The 18,974-nt window shown below is 37.7% G+C and overlaps 1 protein-coding gene across 1 annotated transcript; it reads left to right on the forward strand.

Annotated features, from left to right (window-relative positions):
* The first annotated feature begins 540 nt into the window (after window positions 1-540).
* Window positions 541-16,097, forward strand: LOC139744914 (cathepsin Z-like). The gene is made up of 7 exons (XM_071655330.1): window positions 541-671; window positions 2,022-2,179; window positions 4,787-4,966; window positions 6,717-6,867; window positions 8,133-8,214; window positions 12,950-13,039; window positions 15,870-16,097. Exons 1-7 carry the CDS (start codon window positions 541-543, stop codon window positions 15,981-15,983), a joined length of 906 nt encoding a protein of 301 aa, XP_071511431.1. The 3' UTR covers window positions 15,984-16,097.
* Window positions 16,098-18,974: the final 2,877 nt, after the last annotated feature.

The following is an 18,974-nucleotide window of genomic DNA, read 5'->3' on the forward strand; positions in this document are numbered from 1 at the left end:
TATTGCTCACGCACACACGCACAAGCATACAGACCGTCAAAATTACTTATATGGTTCCCCCCATGTTTCGACCCACCGTACGCCACTTTACATATATATCTGATATATATATATATATATATATATATATATATATATATATATATAATAGATGTGTGTGCGTGTGTGTGTGTGTGTATGTGTATATTGTGTAACATATGCATGGTCTAATCTTGAGCCCCCTCCAATGTTTGCCCCCCCCCCCCCCCCCCCCCCCCCCCCACCCCAAATGCAATCCAAAACTGCTTCCGGCGCGCCTGGATAATGATGATAGTGATCTTGATCATTAAAATGAAAGAAAAAAGCTTGTTTTTCAAGACTAGAAATTGTGAAGGCCGCTGCGCTGAACATATGATATGACTCACAGCTTATCACATGATGTTTTCATAACATGCCGGTTTCGCCAAAACACGTCTTCTGTGGATCAGCTCTAGCGTTACCTATCTCTCATCTCTCTTGTCTGTAGTTGCATGCTCGTTCTTCTAGGCAATTCAGAAAAACATGGCTGGATTCGGAGTCTTTATCGTTCTTCTGACTGTTTGTTCTGTCGTACATGGACAAGCCAGGGGTCTCCCGAGCACTAAGGAACCATGTTACCAACCCAAGATGGATCAAGGGATACCTGAAGTCATGTAAGACATGCACATGACGTGTACTTTACTAACGATAGATGCAGATGTAGAGGTTCTACTTGTATTGTACTGCAACTGTAGTATTATTGTACACATGTTACGTATATTTAAGGCTCCTGGCTAGTAGTAAATTAAATTTAGTACTGGGACTTGAGTGGTAGTGCAAAGTGGTAATACACCGTCGTGAAATACTGAAGATAATGGTAATACTAGTTTGTACTCTCGTAGTAATATAGAGTAGATACTCTACTAAACATCTAGGTCTTCTATATTGATATAGACTAACTGTCAATGTGACCATATGTGACAGTGCACCTCAAAACGAACATAAAGTCGCACACACTGATTTTGTGTGAGAACTGAAAATAAGTGAAATGGGTCAACCTAGCCGAACTTGACTTTTTCATATTTTCTAAAAGAGCGGGTCTTCTTTTACATTATGCTAAAATTTGGTATCATAAAACGGACAGAAAAGGGTGTTTTTTAGCAGTTTATCTCGAACATTTTTGGTAAAATAGTGTGATTAGGTGTGTCTTTAGAATCCCTTTTTCATTTTTGAAAAACCTTGTCCACACTCTTCACTTTCAACTCTAATAACTTTTGAAAGGATAGTGCTACTGCTTTGAAAGTTGGCATTAATTATAAACAGAGTGTTTTAATGAGGCATGCCTAATTTCAGATTAATCTCATAATCCCTTCATTGTTGTTACTCTGGTGGTTTACTCCCTGTTTTTTGTCCCATTCATCGCACAGCCAGCACGGTTTAGTAAAGATTAAGCGCTTGAATAGACACTGTACTTCAAAGCCTCTTTTCTCAGTTCACACTTTTCCTGAGTTTGTGCTTTCTTTCCAATATTTAGATAGGTTAGGAGAGTCCATTTGATTTGAGTTATACACCATTATTAAGCTTAAAGTCTGCTCTTTCAGAATATGGTCTTAACTAAAAATGCATGTCTGGCGACTTTTTGTTTGTTTTGAGGTGCAGGGTCACATATGATATGTTATTTATTATAAATTTATTGCTGAAGTGATTATAAATATAAGATTAAGAATGGGAAGAGATGAATAAGTTTAAGACTGAGAAGGAGAAGGAAAAAAATGAGGAAAATACATTGTCATTGAGAATATTGTCATTGACATTGTAAAATCTCAACTCTATCTCTTTTGTGTGAATGTTTAGACTACCGCCCGGTCGGTAAACTTATACACCATTCACAGCTGTAAAGGAAGAATAAATGAGCCAAATGATTTCGACTTTCATCTAATGTACTGGTGTTAGTCCAGGAAGGTGAAATCCAGAAATCTTTGATTGACCTCGTGACGGATGTCATTTTCAATTGTCGTTTCTAGTACCCAGGAGAGAAGCCATTGGAAAGTGCGCAGTCTTCCGTCTGCCTTCGACTGGCGGAATGTGAACAACACCAACTTTGTAAGCACTACACGGAACCAGCACATCCCTCAATACTGTGGTTCCTGCTGGGCTATGGGCACCACCAGTGCATTGGCAGGTGAGATTTCATTATGCAAATCGCAAATGTACCAACGCTATGTGGACTGAACTTTACAAAGTCTTGACTTGGTTCATTATCATAACTTGTTCTAACTTTGTGATTGTATGCAGTTCTGTAAACTCCATAATGTCATTCGCACTTTTAGTTCTTCCACTACATAGTAACATACATGTATTTTTTTCTTTTGAATCCATTATCAGCCTACAAAAAACATTCCATAATTGTAAACCATGGTAACAGGTCTTTGAGAATTCAGTCTGAAAATGGTCTCGATTGCTCCCTACTCTTCTCAGCTTGATGTCAAAAAAACACATGGATGATGGTTTATAAAATCTTTTGCTGAATAGTGTTGGTGGAGAAGAGTACTGAAGTGTGATGTCATAGCCATCTATCTATATGGAAACTGGTTCTAATTAATCTAACATACAGGGGGGGGGCGGTAGTGCAAATATCTGTTAACATGATGGTAGGTAACCATGCTCAAACAGACATCATCACTTTGGTACTCTAGGTTATACTGGAGACTTGCAGTGAGCATATGGATTTGATGGCATGGCATTTTATTTCTTCAAAGCAGTTTGTCGTTATGGATGTTTAGGAAACTTATACTTCAGGAAAGATGGTAACTGTATGTAGGTTTATAGTCCATTTCCTGGACTGTACTCGTAGCGGTATATATACACTAACACTTATGCAGTGTGCCCACCACTGACGTTGATGGCGTCTGAATTACACAAAATCACCAATCCTTCGGGAGTGCATATGTACCAATCGGTGGAGTGTCGCAGTCAGTGGTTGGGCGCATTGTATGGGGTGCGTGCATACATGTGTGCGTGTGTTAGTGTGGGGAATGCGGACAATGAAAATCGTCCAGCCTCCCACCTCGTCAGAAGACTGGTAGAAATATTTCATTCTCTCCATGCTTGAGGGGTCCTTTTCACATAGGCCTACTAGAGTGGTTTGTGTTGAATAACACAAAAGGCAGTAATGGCAAAGTAGTTTGCCTTTTGGTGCAGTTAGAAGAAGAAAAGACAGGGTATGGGCTCAGCCAGTAAAGGCAGGTGGGGGGGGGGGGGGGTGGCAAGAGGGTTACAAAGAGATTGCAGACACAATGAATAGGATGATGTAGGTGAAGGGGATGACAGATGTATTGTGTGGAGGTACATGTACAAAGGTTAAAGCGGAGTGGAAAGACCTATTAAAGCAAGTCATTACTAATTAAAGGGTGATACCAAGAGCTGGTTATGACAGGGAGGTTTGAGAGCTGGAGTTCTAACTTTTAGCTATGATTTAATTCAAACTGCTTTCAGTTTCCAGGGGATGTCCGAAGGAATTCCAAATGCCAAAAAAATACAAATACCTTTGATCTCAACGTTTGATGCCACCATCTTCCTCATTAATTTAGAAATGTAACACAATGTTAAGAATATTCTGCTTGTTTATCCATCAAATGAAGTGAAACTTCCCCTAATATATGAAATTAAAGTTGATCCTATCCAGTAATGTACAAAATCAGGATCAGAGCTGTATGTTGTGAAAATGTTTAAAACAGTTCCCCCTGGAAGCCCAATCTTATCACTTTCCAATGAATTTCTGTAAATGAATTGTATGTTGTACAATCTTTGAGTATAGTTTGTTATGCATTGATATATGTCAGATTACATTAGTGTCTGGACATGTGAAGTTGAGTAATTTTAATTTTCATTTCATCAATCTTTCTGCAACTTCTATCCTTGCATCCCTTTGTCTTTACCGCTATTAACCTCTCTCATCATTTTTACGGAGGGATGGCAAAAAAATAATTTCCATCATAAAGACATGTATCATCTTTACTAGAGAGTGGCTTGTCATTGTGCAGTCAGTCATGAATCCATGAAGCAGAGCCAATTTGGCCCATACTTCAAATGTTTTGAGTGGCCGCATCAAAGTGGGTTCAAAAGGAATAAGACTGTGTTGTGACCCCCAATCTCCTGAACATCTTTGATCACAGCAATCAGACATGCGCATGACTTGTTTGTTTGTTTGTTTGTTTTTCTGTTTGTTTTTAGAGTGGGTCATCCAACTTTCTTCTCTTCAATATGCCTCTTCATGCATGGAGCCAAATGATTCATGAATACGGCAAAGCTTTTCCTTTGAAAACAGTTGACAGACCAGTCATCTTAGCAGCCAATGAATGATACACTAGGTGACAAAACATTTGTTGCTCCTGTGACAATTGCTCCAGTCTTGTTTTCTCCAAGGACCTAGGGCTAGGGTTAGTGTTGTGGTAGGGTTTTAGGTTTAATTTGATGTGAGGATTAGGATTAGGGTTAGGGTTATGATGGTGGGTAAAATTTATGTTTGGCTTAGCGTGCAGATATCTCATGGGAGCAATTGTCGCAGGAGCAAATGTTATGGAATTGGTATACCCACAGGCACATATGTTGCATACTGATGTCGCTCAACCAGTAGAGTGCATAATAGGCACGGACCCTTTTTCATTACCAGCATGTAAAGAGGTCATTCATTTTCCCATCCTGAAAGATTTGTTGATTTACTCCTGTTGCAGTGGAAGTATTGAAAACTACAGCTTTAGTTCATCCCATTGCTCTCTTCATCATGCAGATCGCATCAACATCAAGCGAGGGAGCGCTTGGCCCTCGGCTTACCTGTCTGTCCAGAATGTCCTGGACTGTGGCAATGCTGGTACATGCCATGGAGGGGGTCAGCTTGGAGTCTACCAGTACGCCCATGATGCAGGCATTCCGGATGAGACGTGCAACAATTACCAGGCCAAGGATCAAGGTAAGTCTACCCACCACCCACTCCTGGCACAAGCAGCCGTGAAGCCTGTCGGATGAATCTGACACAATGTGGAGATCATCACCAGCAACATCATAAATTTTGCATCAGATTCCTGAAGTACTGCTCATGCCAAAATATTAGTAAAAGCAAGTCTAATTTTTTTTTTCACAAATCAGACTTCTTGACAAGTCCAATAGCAAGTGGTTAAATTTGCGATGATTTAGTATAGTATCATCATGCACCTTGTTCATGGACTGTTGCGTACCAGAACATGTATACTGTACATGCTCAGTCACATTCATGTTGGTATAAGAGTTAATAATTTGGCATGTCCTTGAATTTGCACTTGACGTGTGAAATTCACAAAAAAATAAAAAATATGGTAATACAGTATTTATCAAAGCATGATTTTGTACCCCGCTAAAAGTGGGTAGACTGATAGTAGTGTTGCACTTGCTTGAAAAATTTGTATCTCTGCCCTGGGTTGGCTGGAGGCATTATGTTTACTATGTATCAATCCATCCATCCCAGATCTGACTTACTGACTATCACGCTAGTACAAATGAGTAAAAGTTTTGTAGGTTTTCTTCGAACCTGCCCTGTGTATACTACATAAAGTGTATGTACACTGGTTAGATTAGTAGTTAAAGGACAAGTTCACCTTCATAGACATGTGGGTTGAGTGAATGCAGCAATATCAGTAGAACACATCAGTGAGAGTTTGAGCAAAATCGGACAATCCGTTAAAAAGTTATGAATTTTTGAAGATTCTGCTCAGTCACGGCTGGATGAAAAGACTACTGTAGCTTGTGATGTCACATGAGTACAACGATATAAAGAAAGAATAAAGAAAATTCAACATATTTCCATTTTTCTCCAATAACAAAAGAACACTCGACTTCTCTCTTTCAGAAGGCAGGGGGAATAATATTACCCTTAACATACGTCAGTTGCAAGTCGTAGAACTGTGCACTTTATTCAAAAAGTAAAGTTTTGTGAAATTCTCTTTTTATTTTCCTTATACAGTTGTACGCATGTGACATCATACACTGTAGTAGTCTTCTCTTCCAGCAGTGACTGCGCAGATACTTAAAATATTCGTAACTTTTGAACAGATTGTCCAATTTCCCTCAAACTTTCACTGATGTGTTCTACTAATATTGCTGCATTCTCTCAATAAATGTATATGAAGGTGAACTTGTCCTTTAATTATCAAAAGGTGAAAAAAAAAACTGACTGAAAGTGGTATTTTCCAGCAGTCACTTTGCCTGTGAATGTTCAATGCTAAGGTAATTCATTTGGAAGGATGCAAATGAATGTTTCTACCAAAAGTCACATGTCAAGATCTTGGGTAATTTCCAGCCTTCACTTCAACTAGTACCGTGGTAATGCAATTCTGGGTGGAAGAAAAGTTATGATGCAGTGCCTCGATGTCAGTCTATGCAGTTCCTTCAAATGTTTGTTTGATTGTAGAAATTGCATTTTAGTTGACAATTTTATTGTTCACAATCAGCAATGTTTTAGTTTTGTACTTACATGTAGGTGAGTAAGTGAACTACAGGTGTAATGAGGCTTGTCACTAACCAGCTGTAGACCACTAAAGGCAGCTAACTGTCTTATTGTGTGTGTCTGATATGGGTGTGTGTGTGTGGGTGTGAGTGTGTAATTGCACTTGGAAGCACTTTGTTACTTGCAATTATTTCATCATGATATATAATACGTTGGCAACATGAAATTATTGATTTTGTAGATTGTGACAAGTTCAACCAATGTGGTACATGCACAACTTTCGGTGAGTGTGGCGCTCTTCAGAATTACACCCTCTACAAGGTTGCAGATTATGGCAGTGTGACAGGCAGGGACAATATGATGGCGGAGATCTATGCCAGAGGTCCCATAAGGTGAGTGAGATTTGTTGCCAAGTTTTAAACGTCTTGGCAATGTGCCACATGAGTAAGGCGCAGTTAAGTTTAAAGTTTCTGACAATATCTGAACTAATTGTCCCAATTTTCACCAAATTTTCACAAATCGTGCATTCGCACAGTCCATTCATTTGTTTCAGAAAATGTTCCCTCTAACAGTTTGTGGACAACAATTATTCAGAGCTCCTTCTTACAGTTGCTCTTATTTCCTCTTGCTGTGTGGACTTGCAAACATTCCATTAATTGCCCTAGGTATATAAAATGTGAATGTTTCTAACCTGGTAGGTCAAAGTGAACTTTCAGTGAGCCTATTATCAATTGAAAGCTGCCACAAATTTTATTCACCTGTAAATGAATTTCATATGCCTTGTTAACAAATTTTATTTGCCTTTAAATGAATTTCATTTATCTTTACTGTGCACCATCCTTACCGAGAATAATGTTGTTTATTCAGGACCATGCTTTTGGAATCAACTAAGTGATGATCTAAAAAATACACCAAGTCTTGCTGCGTTAAAAAAAAGAGAATGATGACAGTTTTGTTTGTTTTCAGATAACATTTGAATCACATTTTTTTTTTTTCAATTTCAATTCAATTCAATTTTTTTTTATTTCATACTTCCCATATACTGTAAAACATGATATATTCGCGGCATGAAATTTTCGCGAATTGGAGCCGACAGCCTTTTTCGTGGCATGAAATTTTCGCCAATTGCTACTGGCATTCAATGCATGTAGTGTAGACAAAAGCTTTCGCGTGCATTTTAATTTCGCGAATTTTGGCGCTCGCGAAATTCGCGAAATTAAAATGCACGCGAAAATTCCTCGTTTTACAGTATATCAATACTACATTAAGATAATACCTCAATTTCTTGTACGTTGTCAACAATGTACAAAACAATAAAAAACAATATATATACATAACATACACAGTAGTTATAATGATAACTGGTCGAAAACTCAATTCCGATTGTACTACGAGAAGTATGACAGGACCTTCATGAAAGCGAGCTTGTTTATCTGGAAGCCCCTGGATAATCAGTGTTTGTGGAAGAAAAATAGAGAACGGATAAAAGTTAAGACCAGGTGATTTAATTAATACCATATAAATTTGAATTGATTTGAATTGAACCGCTATCCCAATGCCACACATTGCTAATGAAGGCTACTGCCCATGAACCCTGCTACATGTGAAACAAATTTGTCTGAAGCCATGATCGCTATTTGTGTTTGTCTCCCTCTAGCTGTGGCATTATGGTAACTGACAAGGTGGAAACCTTCCAAGGGGGCAAAGTATATTCAGAGTATTATGAACAGCAGCCCATGGTAAGTTCTGCATTCCCCACAACATTGCCTGTTGTTCTTTCCTATGAATTAGTAACCTCTGGGAGTTGTTTTAAAAGCAAACAAAGCAATTTAGATTTTTTTTTTTATTTTTTAAAGATACCAAAAACTGGTAAGTAAGACTAGTTTGAGGAAAAGGAAGTGTGTCGTGTAGACAGATTTGAGACTGCCATTGTTCAGTGTGGTTGCACTGTAGTTCTGTGGTGAGCGGTTTACCACCTGGCTACGGTACCTTCCGTAGGTAAAGGAAGTACTTAGAAAGTTGGGGTCTGACAAGTTAGTTAATAGATGGCAGTGTTTGCTTTTCAAAGAAAGATTCCCAAAAGCTCTGAAATGGATGTCAAAGGCACACTTGTCTAGCATTGTTTATCTATTCTGCCATCTGCCGCAATGTCATTATGGTAATTTAGGGAAAACCCCTTGCTGGATTCTGCTGATACTAGGCTCAAATATGCTTCCTTGAGAATAGATGCATAGATAGACTTTGGGAAAAATCTCCTTCCTGGCCAAAGTTCCTCAAACTTTTGGGAAAATAACTTTTACTACCCATAACTTCAGGTAGGAATTTTAAGGGCTTACATTAAATCTAATTTTTGACTCAAATGTCATTGCCCAGCCACAACTTCAAGGGATGGTACAGTATTGGTGGAGATGGGAATTGGGCTTTTAACTTTTTGCGAGATACCGAGAAAACACGTATGAAATAGTACATAACATACCATTTTAAGAGGAATTCAAAGTTTAAATGAAAGAAAGATATTATTCAGAGGGCCCGGGTGAAGGTTCAGGTGTGAGTTTCCTCAGTTTGTCTCCCTCTACAAATGAAATTTGTTAAGATTGCAACTGCTGATCTGTAAATTAACAAACATGTCAGAAAAAAGGAACCAGTAGGACTCGAACCGGTCATCTACTGCTTTCCGGGCAGCGACACTACCACCAGGCTGTCCCTGGTTGCTGGCAGTGACACAATGAACATGGAACAAATACCCAAGCTCCGAAATTCCGACATTGTTATGTTAAGTAGTCCAAGGTGGACAAGGCATAGGATAAATGAAAGAAAGATATTATTCAGAGGGGTGAAGGTTCAGGTGTGATTGTCATGTTTGATATCTTTCTTTTATTTATCCTATGCCTTCTCCGCCTTGGACTACTTTTATACATAACAATGTTGGAATTTTGGAGCTTGGGTATTTGTTTCATGTTCATCGTGTCACAGCCTGGTGGAAGTGTAGCTTCCCGGAAAGCAGTAGATGACAGGTTCAAGTCCCACTGGTTCCTTTTTTTCGACATGTTTGTTGACTTACAGATCAATCAGCAGTTGCGATCTTAACAAATTCAATTTGTAGAGGGAGACAAACTGAAGAAACTCACACCTGAATTCAAAATTTATTTGCTGAAAATCGGGTTTGGAATGACTGAAACATCCAAAAACAAAGTAAAACAGAGTGATCGTAGTAAAATGTGGGTCCCACACTTTATTGGAATTGCTCTGTTTTAGATATCTCAGTCATCTCAAACCAAATTTCATCAAATAAATGTTGAATTCCTCATGGAATTACATGCTCTTTCATACTTTATAAGAGGTTTCTCATTATCTCACCAAAAAATGTTAGAAACCTGAAATTAGGTCTCAACCAAAACTATACTATCCCTTTCATCTAGGAGAGGTAGAAATATAATAAAAAAGAAATATATTTAGAGACATTATTTCATCCGCAGATCTATCCTTGAGTTCATAAGTCATGATCACTGACATTTGTCTCCATGTTAGTATTGGTCACATTTGTAATGAAATATGGTAATCATGTCCAAAGGTAGAGGTATCCTAGTCAAGTGCATTTAAAAGTTTATATGCTGTAGTTTTAGCACAAACAAAATGAAGAAGAGAGTATTTCACAGTTGCATGGATGTGGTTATATTTGGCAGCTTTGAATATTGGTTTCGTACCACTACTGAATAATTGCTGGATTATGTTTGGCCTCTTTCTTGCATTATTCAGATCAACAAAGTAAAAAAACTGGATCATTACTGTAAACTACTCTGTTTGAGTGAATGGTGTGTCTGCCAAATGCATTTGTACGACAGTGCGTGTGAATAAGTGTATAGGATTATGACAGTGACCTAGCTAGCAGGTAGATGAAATGGTGGCTTGTCATCTTATGCATGGCTCGACACTAACTTTTTTGTTTGGTGGCCCGATGGGGCCACCAAAATCCTAAATTTCACATTTTTGGTGGCCCGAGAGAAAAATTTGGTGTCCCGAAAAAAACAAAACAATGAAAAACATTAAAAGTCCCTTTTTTCTTAATGAGTCAAATATTTAAGATTTAAGATAGTAAGAATTAGAAGTTGGACATATGATCTACTCATAAATAAACTTCAACAAACTTGCAACACTTACTCTCAGGCATTCATTCAGTCCTGTTCATCCATCCTTTGAACAAATTTAACTGCTAATTTCCGGCGCAGAAAGTTACGAATTTATATACTTTTCAAAAAAATTTGCCCTCTTTTTGAAATTTGGTGGCCCGACTTTCATTTTTGGTGGCCCCGGGCCACCGTTAGTGTCGAGCCCTGGCTTATGAAACATAATGTATAACTATGAAAACTATACTGTGAAAGTGGCAATTTTCATGGTGTGGATTTATTTTTTCCTGCATTTTGCACAACCAGAAGCTAGAGAGAAAATAAAAGCACACAAGTATTTTTGCATGCTACACGTTCCAATACATAATGACCTGATGCCGCAGAATTGAAAACACACCAAATCATCTTACCCACCAGAGCGCCAAAAATGACTCACACAAAAATATCAGTTTTTACGGTATACCATAACAAGGATTGTATCCCAAGCTTTAAGATATATATTGAAAAAGAATGAAATCAGGTAACCCATTAACACCTCAAAGGGTTTTTTTGTTTGTTTGTTCGTTGTTGTTGTTGTTGTTGTTGTTGTTGTTTTGTTTTTTCTTTTTTTTTCTTTTTTTTTTTGCAGAAATTATGATCTTGTCACCATTACACTGGCAGCTCTGATTGTCACAGCGTATCCAACACTAGAGAAAGATGAAATTGAACTGGTTTAATTGATTAAACCTTACTCACCCCACCTTACAAACCAAGAAAAAAAAAATCAGATGTTTGCCAGTTTCATTTCATTTCATTTAATCTATTTTCATTTCCAACAATAATACATTTACAGTAAAACATGTATATACATGGTTATACAAAATCAATACCACATTGCAGTATGGGGAAAAGGCTGTGAACAAAAATGCAATTTTATGCTGCAACCTCTATGACTGTTTGTAAATGGGGGCGGGGGGGGGGGGGGGGGTCGCTGGGGTTCCCTCATGAACAATCAGTACTGAGCGAACAGTACTTAGGAAGACAAAACCTACCTACAAAAACATACAGGACCCTGGTGTACAGAATTGATTAGGAGTATAGTATGACAGTAATATTAACTGGTATATATTGCCAATATATGATCAGTCACAAATGTAGAGACTTTCAAGTATTTTGCATCCAAAATGATAAAATGACACATTACCTGAGGAGGACTCAAATATAGTTAAAAGCTTTAATCTGTCTTGTGAAATATACAAGCTGGCAATGAATCGTGAAAATCATATTAAAAAGACAGGGTGGACTGTTCCTCTACAAATGGTACCATTGACCCTTCACCCCCCCCCCCCCCCCCAACATTTAAAAGAAAAAAGGAACATGTTCTGCAGATTCTGAATGATGAAGAATCAAACAGACAAAAGCAAAACAAAACCAGAAAACAAAGAAAAATAAATGCAGTTCCTGCACTTCCCAGGGTCTCACCACAAAGAAACTGTAAAGAACGAGGTTCCAAAAAAGGCTACCACTGTCTGATGGAGGTAGCAATGTTTTTGCTTCCTCAATTTACATCGGTATGTCAGTGGGTTGTAATAAAAGACTGTGATTCAGTGTTCTATCAAACTACACAGATTGATCAATCTTCATATTCTTTTATATTTTCATTATGGCTCAAATATCACTAGGTATCAAAGTACAGTCTGGATCACTTTCTCTTTTCTCTGTATCAGGAAGTAAAATAATCTAATCCTACATCACCAGGGCTTGAAAATCAAGGATAGGCACTTGAGCTTAATGTTAGTAAAAGATGCTGACTTTGTCACTGTTATTGATTTCTGCCTGAGTGAAATCGCCATGAAATTCAACAGATCTTATAAATCTGAAACTGACTAAAAAAAAAAAAACAAGACAGGGAAGTATGTCAACAGTCAGAACTGATCAGCCCACATAATGCTTATGGCAAAGTTCTTGGTATTTGTAGCTTTAATGATAATAATATCAATTCACAAAGAGCAAAACCTATGGACGTAAATTCTTCTGCGCTGCAAAAGCTTCTGATGTACTTGATGATGATAGACAGTCAAATGTAAAGATGTGTTTTGAGTCGTGATTTTAAGACTGCTGCAGTTGGGGATTTCCACAGTTTGGGAGCTGCACAGGCAAATCATCTTTTTTATTTGTTTCTTTCTTGTTCTTGTTTTGAGAGATTTTTGGCAAATGTTTGTGTGTTTGTGTTTGTTTGTGTGTGCTTGTGTGTGTGTTTGTGTGTGGGGGGGGGGCAGGGGAAGTGTTGCTACCCTCTACCCTCAGCACCTTGGTTTCGCGACCCATGCATTCAATCTTTGGTGTTGTTGTTGTTGTTTTTGTATTTCAGATCAATCACATTGTGTCAGTGGCAGGCTGGGGTGTGGACGAGAATAATGTAGAGTTCTGGGTGGTGAGAAACTCCTGGGGTGTACCTTGGGTAAGTACTCTTGAGGCACGGTCAGACTGGCAAAAGATCAAGAAGTTTAAGATGTCTTTGCGATCTTTTTTCATCCGATCACACCGGCAGCCAAACTTCTCAATCTTTGGATTGAGAAGTTTGGGTCATTAGTGCGCTTTAAAGGGACTGTACAGTACTGGTTGAGGTGAGGATTCAGTGTGTAATGTTTTGCGAGATATTTAGAAACCACTCTATGAAATGTTAAAGAGCATACAATTCTAAGGGGAATCAAAAGTTTATTTGATGAAAATCAGTTTTGAAATGACTGAGATATCTAAAAACAAGGTAAAACAAAGAGATTCTAATAGAAGGTGTGGCCTATCAATTTCATTAGGATCACTTTTTGGGATATCTCAGCCATTTCAAGTCCAATTTTCATCAAATAAACATTGAATCCTTCTTGAAATTACATGCTCTGTCATGTTTCATAAGAAGTTGCTCATTATCTCACACACACACAAAAAGTTATAAACCTGAATCCTCACCTAAGTATGGGCTACTGTACACCTTGGGCTGTTTGAAATAATTTCTCATTTAGATGTTGAAGCCCTGTCACAAGCAGCCTTGCGCTTAGATGGACTTGTCTCAACAACAGAAGGGTATCTTGATATCGTCAACCTTATCTACCCCAGTGTAGATGTTGATTAATTGACTATACTATTGTAGGTATGCTGTGGATCATAACTTTCTTATATGCACACTTCCACTATCAGAGAAGCTATTCTCTGGTTTTTGATAAAATTATAGAAGATTTGAAAGACATTCTAGGCTCTGTGTATCAGGGCTCAACATTTGTAGTGGCCAGAAGGCTCAGGGCCACTCAAATATTGATGACGGTCCACCAAATTTTGAAAAAGCTTATATTTTAGTGACCAGATTATCCAGCTAAAATTCGAAATAATGTTACATGTTTTCTTTAATTTGGACCACTATATTTTTTCAAATAGATGAAATTCTTCCATCATGTTGGTTTTTGTTGCAACTGATTGACAAAATGCTGTACATCGATATAGATAAGCACTGAATAGATCAGTGTTTTTAGTAGTAGCCATGACAAAGGAAATCACGGGCATACATATTTACATCAAAATAGGGCAATTTGTCAATCAGAATCAAAACTACATTTTTTTTTTTTCAAAAATTTAAATTCAAAGATTCTGGTGCCCCAAAATGCTACTGTCAAGCCTGATATGTAATCATGCGTGTGCCTGTGTTTGTGTCTGTGTTCATGTAAGCCTGAATAAATTTGTATTGCACAAAAATGCACAATGCAATACATGTATATCAAAGGATGCAATACATGTATATCAAAGGATGCAATACATGTATATCTAAGGATGCAATACATGTATATCAAAGGATGCAATACATGTATATCAAAGGATGTAATGATGATTGATGTGTGCTATGCATCATGTACCATTTTTTTTTTATGCAGTACCAGTACATGTGCTAAATTTTGGTTGTTTGAGGCAAACAATACATGGCAAGAGTTTGGCGCAATTTTCAAGCCAGAATGAGGGTCATCTTAAAGGGTGTGTACAGTTCTGGTTGAGGTGAGGATTTAGCTTTTTGCAAGATATTCAGAAACCACTCTATGAGATGTCAAAGAGCATGCAATTCCATGGGGTATCAAAAGTTTATTTGATGAAAATCGGTTTTGAAATGGCTGAGATATCCAAAAACAAGGTGAAACAAAGAGATCCTAATAAAGTTGTGGCCTGTCGCTTTTTATTATTATCACTTTTTGGGATATCTCAGCCATTTGAAAACCAATTTTCATCAAATAAACGCTGAACCCTTCTTAAAATCACATGCTCTTTCATATTTCATATGAGGTTTTTCATTATCTCACTTAGGAATGTGCAAAACATGAATCCCCACTTCAACCAGTACTGTACAGTCCATTTAAGCTCCATTATCACAGTGTGCACCATCTTCACTTCCAAACCAGTTTGGTTTGCTGTCTGTTGTCAGCACCTTCTTCTGGACTCAAAATTATTCATCTTTTCAGTAGTGGCAGTGATCGATAGAAAGCTCAAGACTGGGATTCAGTATATACCATCCCTGTATCAATATATATCTTATCTTTTTAATACCATCTTCAAACTTGTTCGACAACTGGTTGTAGATTGCCCATCTTCTTTTTCTCGAATGAAGCCCAGTTTTTGAAACCGAACAGTACTTAAAGCGATTGTACAGTATTGGTGGAGATGAGAATTGGGATTTCAATTTTTTGCGAGATGCCAAGAAAACACTTACAAAATAGTACAGAGAATACCATTGTAAGAGGAATACAAAGTTTATATGATGAAAATCGGGTATGTAATGACTGAAACATCCAAAAACAAAGTATAACAAAGCAATCGTAATAAAAAGTGGGTCCCACAATTTAGTAGAATCGCTCTGTTTTTTATATCTCAGCCATGTCAAAACCAATTTTCATCAAATGTACATTGAATTCCTCATCAAATTACATGCTCTTTCATATTTCATAAGAGGTTTCTCATTATCTCACACACACTAAAAAATGTTAGAAACCTGAAATTAGGTCTCAACCAAAACTAAATTGTTATAATCACTTGAACATGACCAGTGTAAGCAGGAAGTAGACAATGATTTTGCTAAGCAACTGTAAGGCTACATAGCAGGCATGGAATAGAGACACCTTTCCTCCAAATTACATTTGTATGCTCCACCTGCAATGACAGAAGCAGAGGATGCCCTATTTTTTCCGGTTGATGTTATGCTGGTTGTTTTGAGTGATTCCAACCACAAACTTCCTTCTTCCGTGTCCATCACTCCGCAGGCTGAACACGGCTGGTTCCGCATTGTGACAAGCAGCTACAAAGGAGGCCAGGGTGACCACTATAACCTGGGCATCGAGTCCAGCTGTGCCTTTGGCGATCCAATCTTACCTTGAAGACCTCAACCTTTGACCAAGCCATCATCGGAAGATTTCCCATGCAAATTAGGCAGCTATTCCCCTAACATTAACTTCTCCTTCAAGAGAGTATTATCTGTAAAACTTGCAGTTTCACCACATTTTATGTTATGTTATTTTCTATATTTATTTATTTTTGTCAAGCATTCTAAGAAAGTACTCACAGACAAAAGTAAATTGTGTTGATGTGATTATGGTTAAAACTTGTCATTGTATTGTTTAGCTGGGAAAGGGGAAGCAAAAGTTGAAAACATTTCCAAACATAAAAAAATAATGGACTGAAAGTGATATGGAGAAAAAGAGAATCGTTCGTAGAATCACAGGAAATGACATTTAAGGAAGAGGACCTTGACGTAGCGTAATGCATATGTGGCAGGCCCACTAAACACAAAGCAAGCGTACTGTTCTAGTCCAACATTTGGCTTGTATTTTGTGACTTATGTTCCCGCTTAAAATGGACGGATAGCTGACATCTTCTCTGTTGATCAAATCCAAAATACGTGCATCAGCATGTGATTTTTACATTTGTACACAGCAATACTAGCTTTTATGATAATGAGATTTTGGTGCCTTATTGTGATGGTCCTTTTCTTTTGATTTTAGACCAGTCACAGCATGACTTCAGTCTGTGATTTGGGTAGTTTAGTGTAAGCCATATTTTTGCCTTTCAAGATAACCATGGAATTAATTCACATTTGTCCAAGGTTTTCCTGGTTTTTCCTGGTGGAGAGAAACATTTGTAGATGAAACAGAAATGTGTGAATGGTGTACTAAACACTCTGCCATTTATTAGTATACCCTAGTGGGGTATCTTCCAATATGTTCTGTAGTCATGAATCTGCCTTTAAATATCACTGCTTGCCAGTGTGTCATTTTATCTTTCTTTCTCCTGACCTTCCTTTTCCAAACTGCAAAATTTCCCTCCCCAAAGCATTTAGATGGGAAAAACATACCAGGAAGGGAGAATCCGGTTAAGGTGATATGTGAAGCAGCTTGGTTACATCATTATGTTACATCAGTGATGCTACCATATATTCAATCATATTCTTCCTCCTCTTGTATTGATATCAGATCTTTGTAGATGGTTTGCATCTTTAGCATATGAGTGAATATTGCCATCCATTTGTGTACCCTAGTATTGCCGTATGTACAGTGTCAAGAGAATATGAGTCAAGTTTATTAACTTAAGACAATTGTAAAACTTTTTGACACATCATACACAGTGCACTCCCTTTATAACGAACATGGTTATAACAAAATTCCTGTTACAACAAAGTAAAAATGCAGGCTCCAACATTATCAGCTCTATGCCCTTTACCGTTTATTTGTTGGGTTATATCAAAATGTCGATATAGGGGAAGAAAACTGCTGGTCCCCAGCACTTTGACAACAGCAGTTACTAACAAGAAAAAACATGTGTATTTTAAACATAATGAAATGTCTAATACAGAGCTGATGAATGTAATCAGTAGATTTTACGTTGTAGGTCAGACATCATTTGATCACATGGCAAATCTGTAGGATGTCCCCTTCTTGAATATTCAAAAGTGCTTCTGTCGTACTGGTTCTTCTGACGTTCCAATAATACATTGAACTTGATGTTTACTGATGATAAGATGGAAATATACAGGGTTCTCCTTGTCAGCCTCTGTGTGACTGAATCTTTTGACCAGCTTTTGCATATTGAAATTGCTAGCTAGGTAACAAACTATTAGGTGAATGTAGCAATTTTTTTTTTCAGCTGTTGAGTGCCTTTTCTTTCTCATGTATGTACAAATTTAGCACCGTAGTCTTTTGCTTGTCAGCAAAACAATGCCTGTAGGTATATTGTACCTCACTTATGAATGTCAGCTCAAATTAACGCAGTGGCAGATCCAGGGGGTAGCGCACTGGGCTTGCACCTCCCTTTTATTTTAAACAAAAGAAATAAAAGGAAAAAATGGGGGAATGTGTGCGCCCCCCCCCCCCCAAAGTTTGTAAAGGTGCCCCCTTTTTACGGAATTCCTGGATCCACCCCTGTTAGTGTATACTGTTAAAGTGGTTTCTTTCGCGTACAGAAACTTTCGCGGTTTCCATCGGTGCCGACTTTTTCGCGTGTGTTAAAATTTGCGGTCTGTAATGATAGCATTGTAACAAGCGACGAGTTCAAAACATTTTCGCTTGATGTTAAATTCGCGGTTCAACCTCAAAGCGCGAAAAGCGCGAAAATAAAACCACCGCGAAAGAAACCACTTTTAAAGTAATTTATGTACATTTTAGACATGTTTGCAAATTATATTTTCTTGCATAGTAGGATTCAATCAGTTTTAAAGGAAAAAATTAAAAATGTAGCAAAAATAATGTTTTTAAAAACTTTTTTAAAATGTAGCAAAAACTTGTTAATTTCTTACATTGTTAAGTTATTTTAGGTATTATATATATATATATATTTATATATATGGTAATGTCTGTATAACAATGTAGGAAAACTGGTGAAATACGACATATAAATGTGGTTATTCGGCCGAGAGTGGATAGCTGTTGCAGTAGCTTCATTTCAGCTCCTGGTGGGTAGTCCCAAGTGTCCTGATATATTCCTTTAAACACTGGGCGGTCTTGTTATCCGGGATGTAGAGTGTATTACGTACAAGGTTTTATTTTATCGCAGTATGTATTACATGCACGTGACTAGTCATCTAATCATCAAGCCAGATGACTTCATCATAAGCCTTTTCTATTGACGAGAATTGATTTCAAACAAGTCTTTGCTTAGGAACAATCAATGAGGCAAGTGACATTATGTGTTCATTATGATGGTGTGCCAAACATACAGAATATTGAAATATACGAGGCTTGCGTCTGTAAGTATGCAAATTCCTCATTGTAAGCCCCGCCCATTTTAAACTTTCCACACACCTCACCTTTTGTCTCCTGTCACTGTTGTTTAGGGCAGTGAGCAGTGAAAGCATTTGCCAGAATTCTTATTTTCCA

Source organism: Diadema antillarum, unplaced genomic scaffold (genome assembly GCF_040938485.1).
Source record: "Diadema antillarum isolate AM-2024a unplaced genomic scaffold, OU_Dant_1.0 seq00001221_RagTag, whole genome shotgun sequence".
NCBI classification, from domain to species: Eukaryota; Metazoa; Echinodermata; class Echinoidea; order Diadematoida; family Diadematidae; genus Diadema; species Diadema antillarum.

Bases quoted from the DNA above. Each gene is read 5' to 3' on its own strand.
- LOC139744914 (XM_071655330.1), top strand. From the start codon at position 541: ATGGCTGGATTCGGAGTCTTTATCGTTCTTCTGACTGTTTGTTCTGTC. The intron at 4,967-6,716 runs GTAAGTCTACCC...TTGATTTTGTAG, and splicing joins TTACCAGGCCAAGGATCAAG to ATTGTGACAAGTTCAACCAA. The intron at 13,040-15,869 runs GTAAGTACTCTT...ATCACTCCGCAG, and splicing joins ACTCCTGGGGTGTACCTTGG to GCTGAACACGGCTGGTTCCG.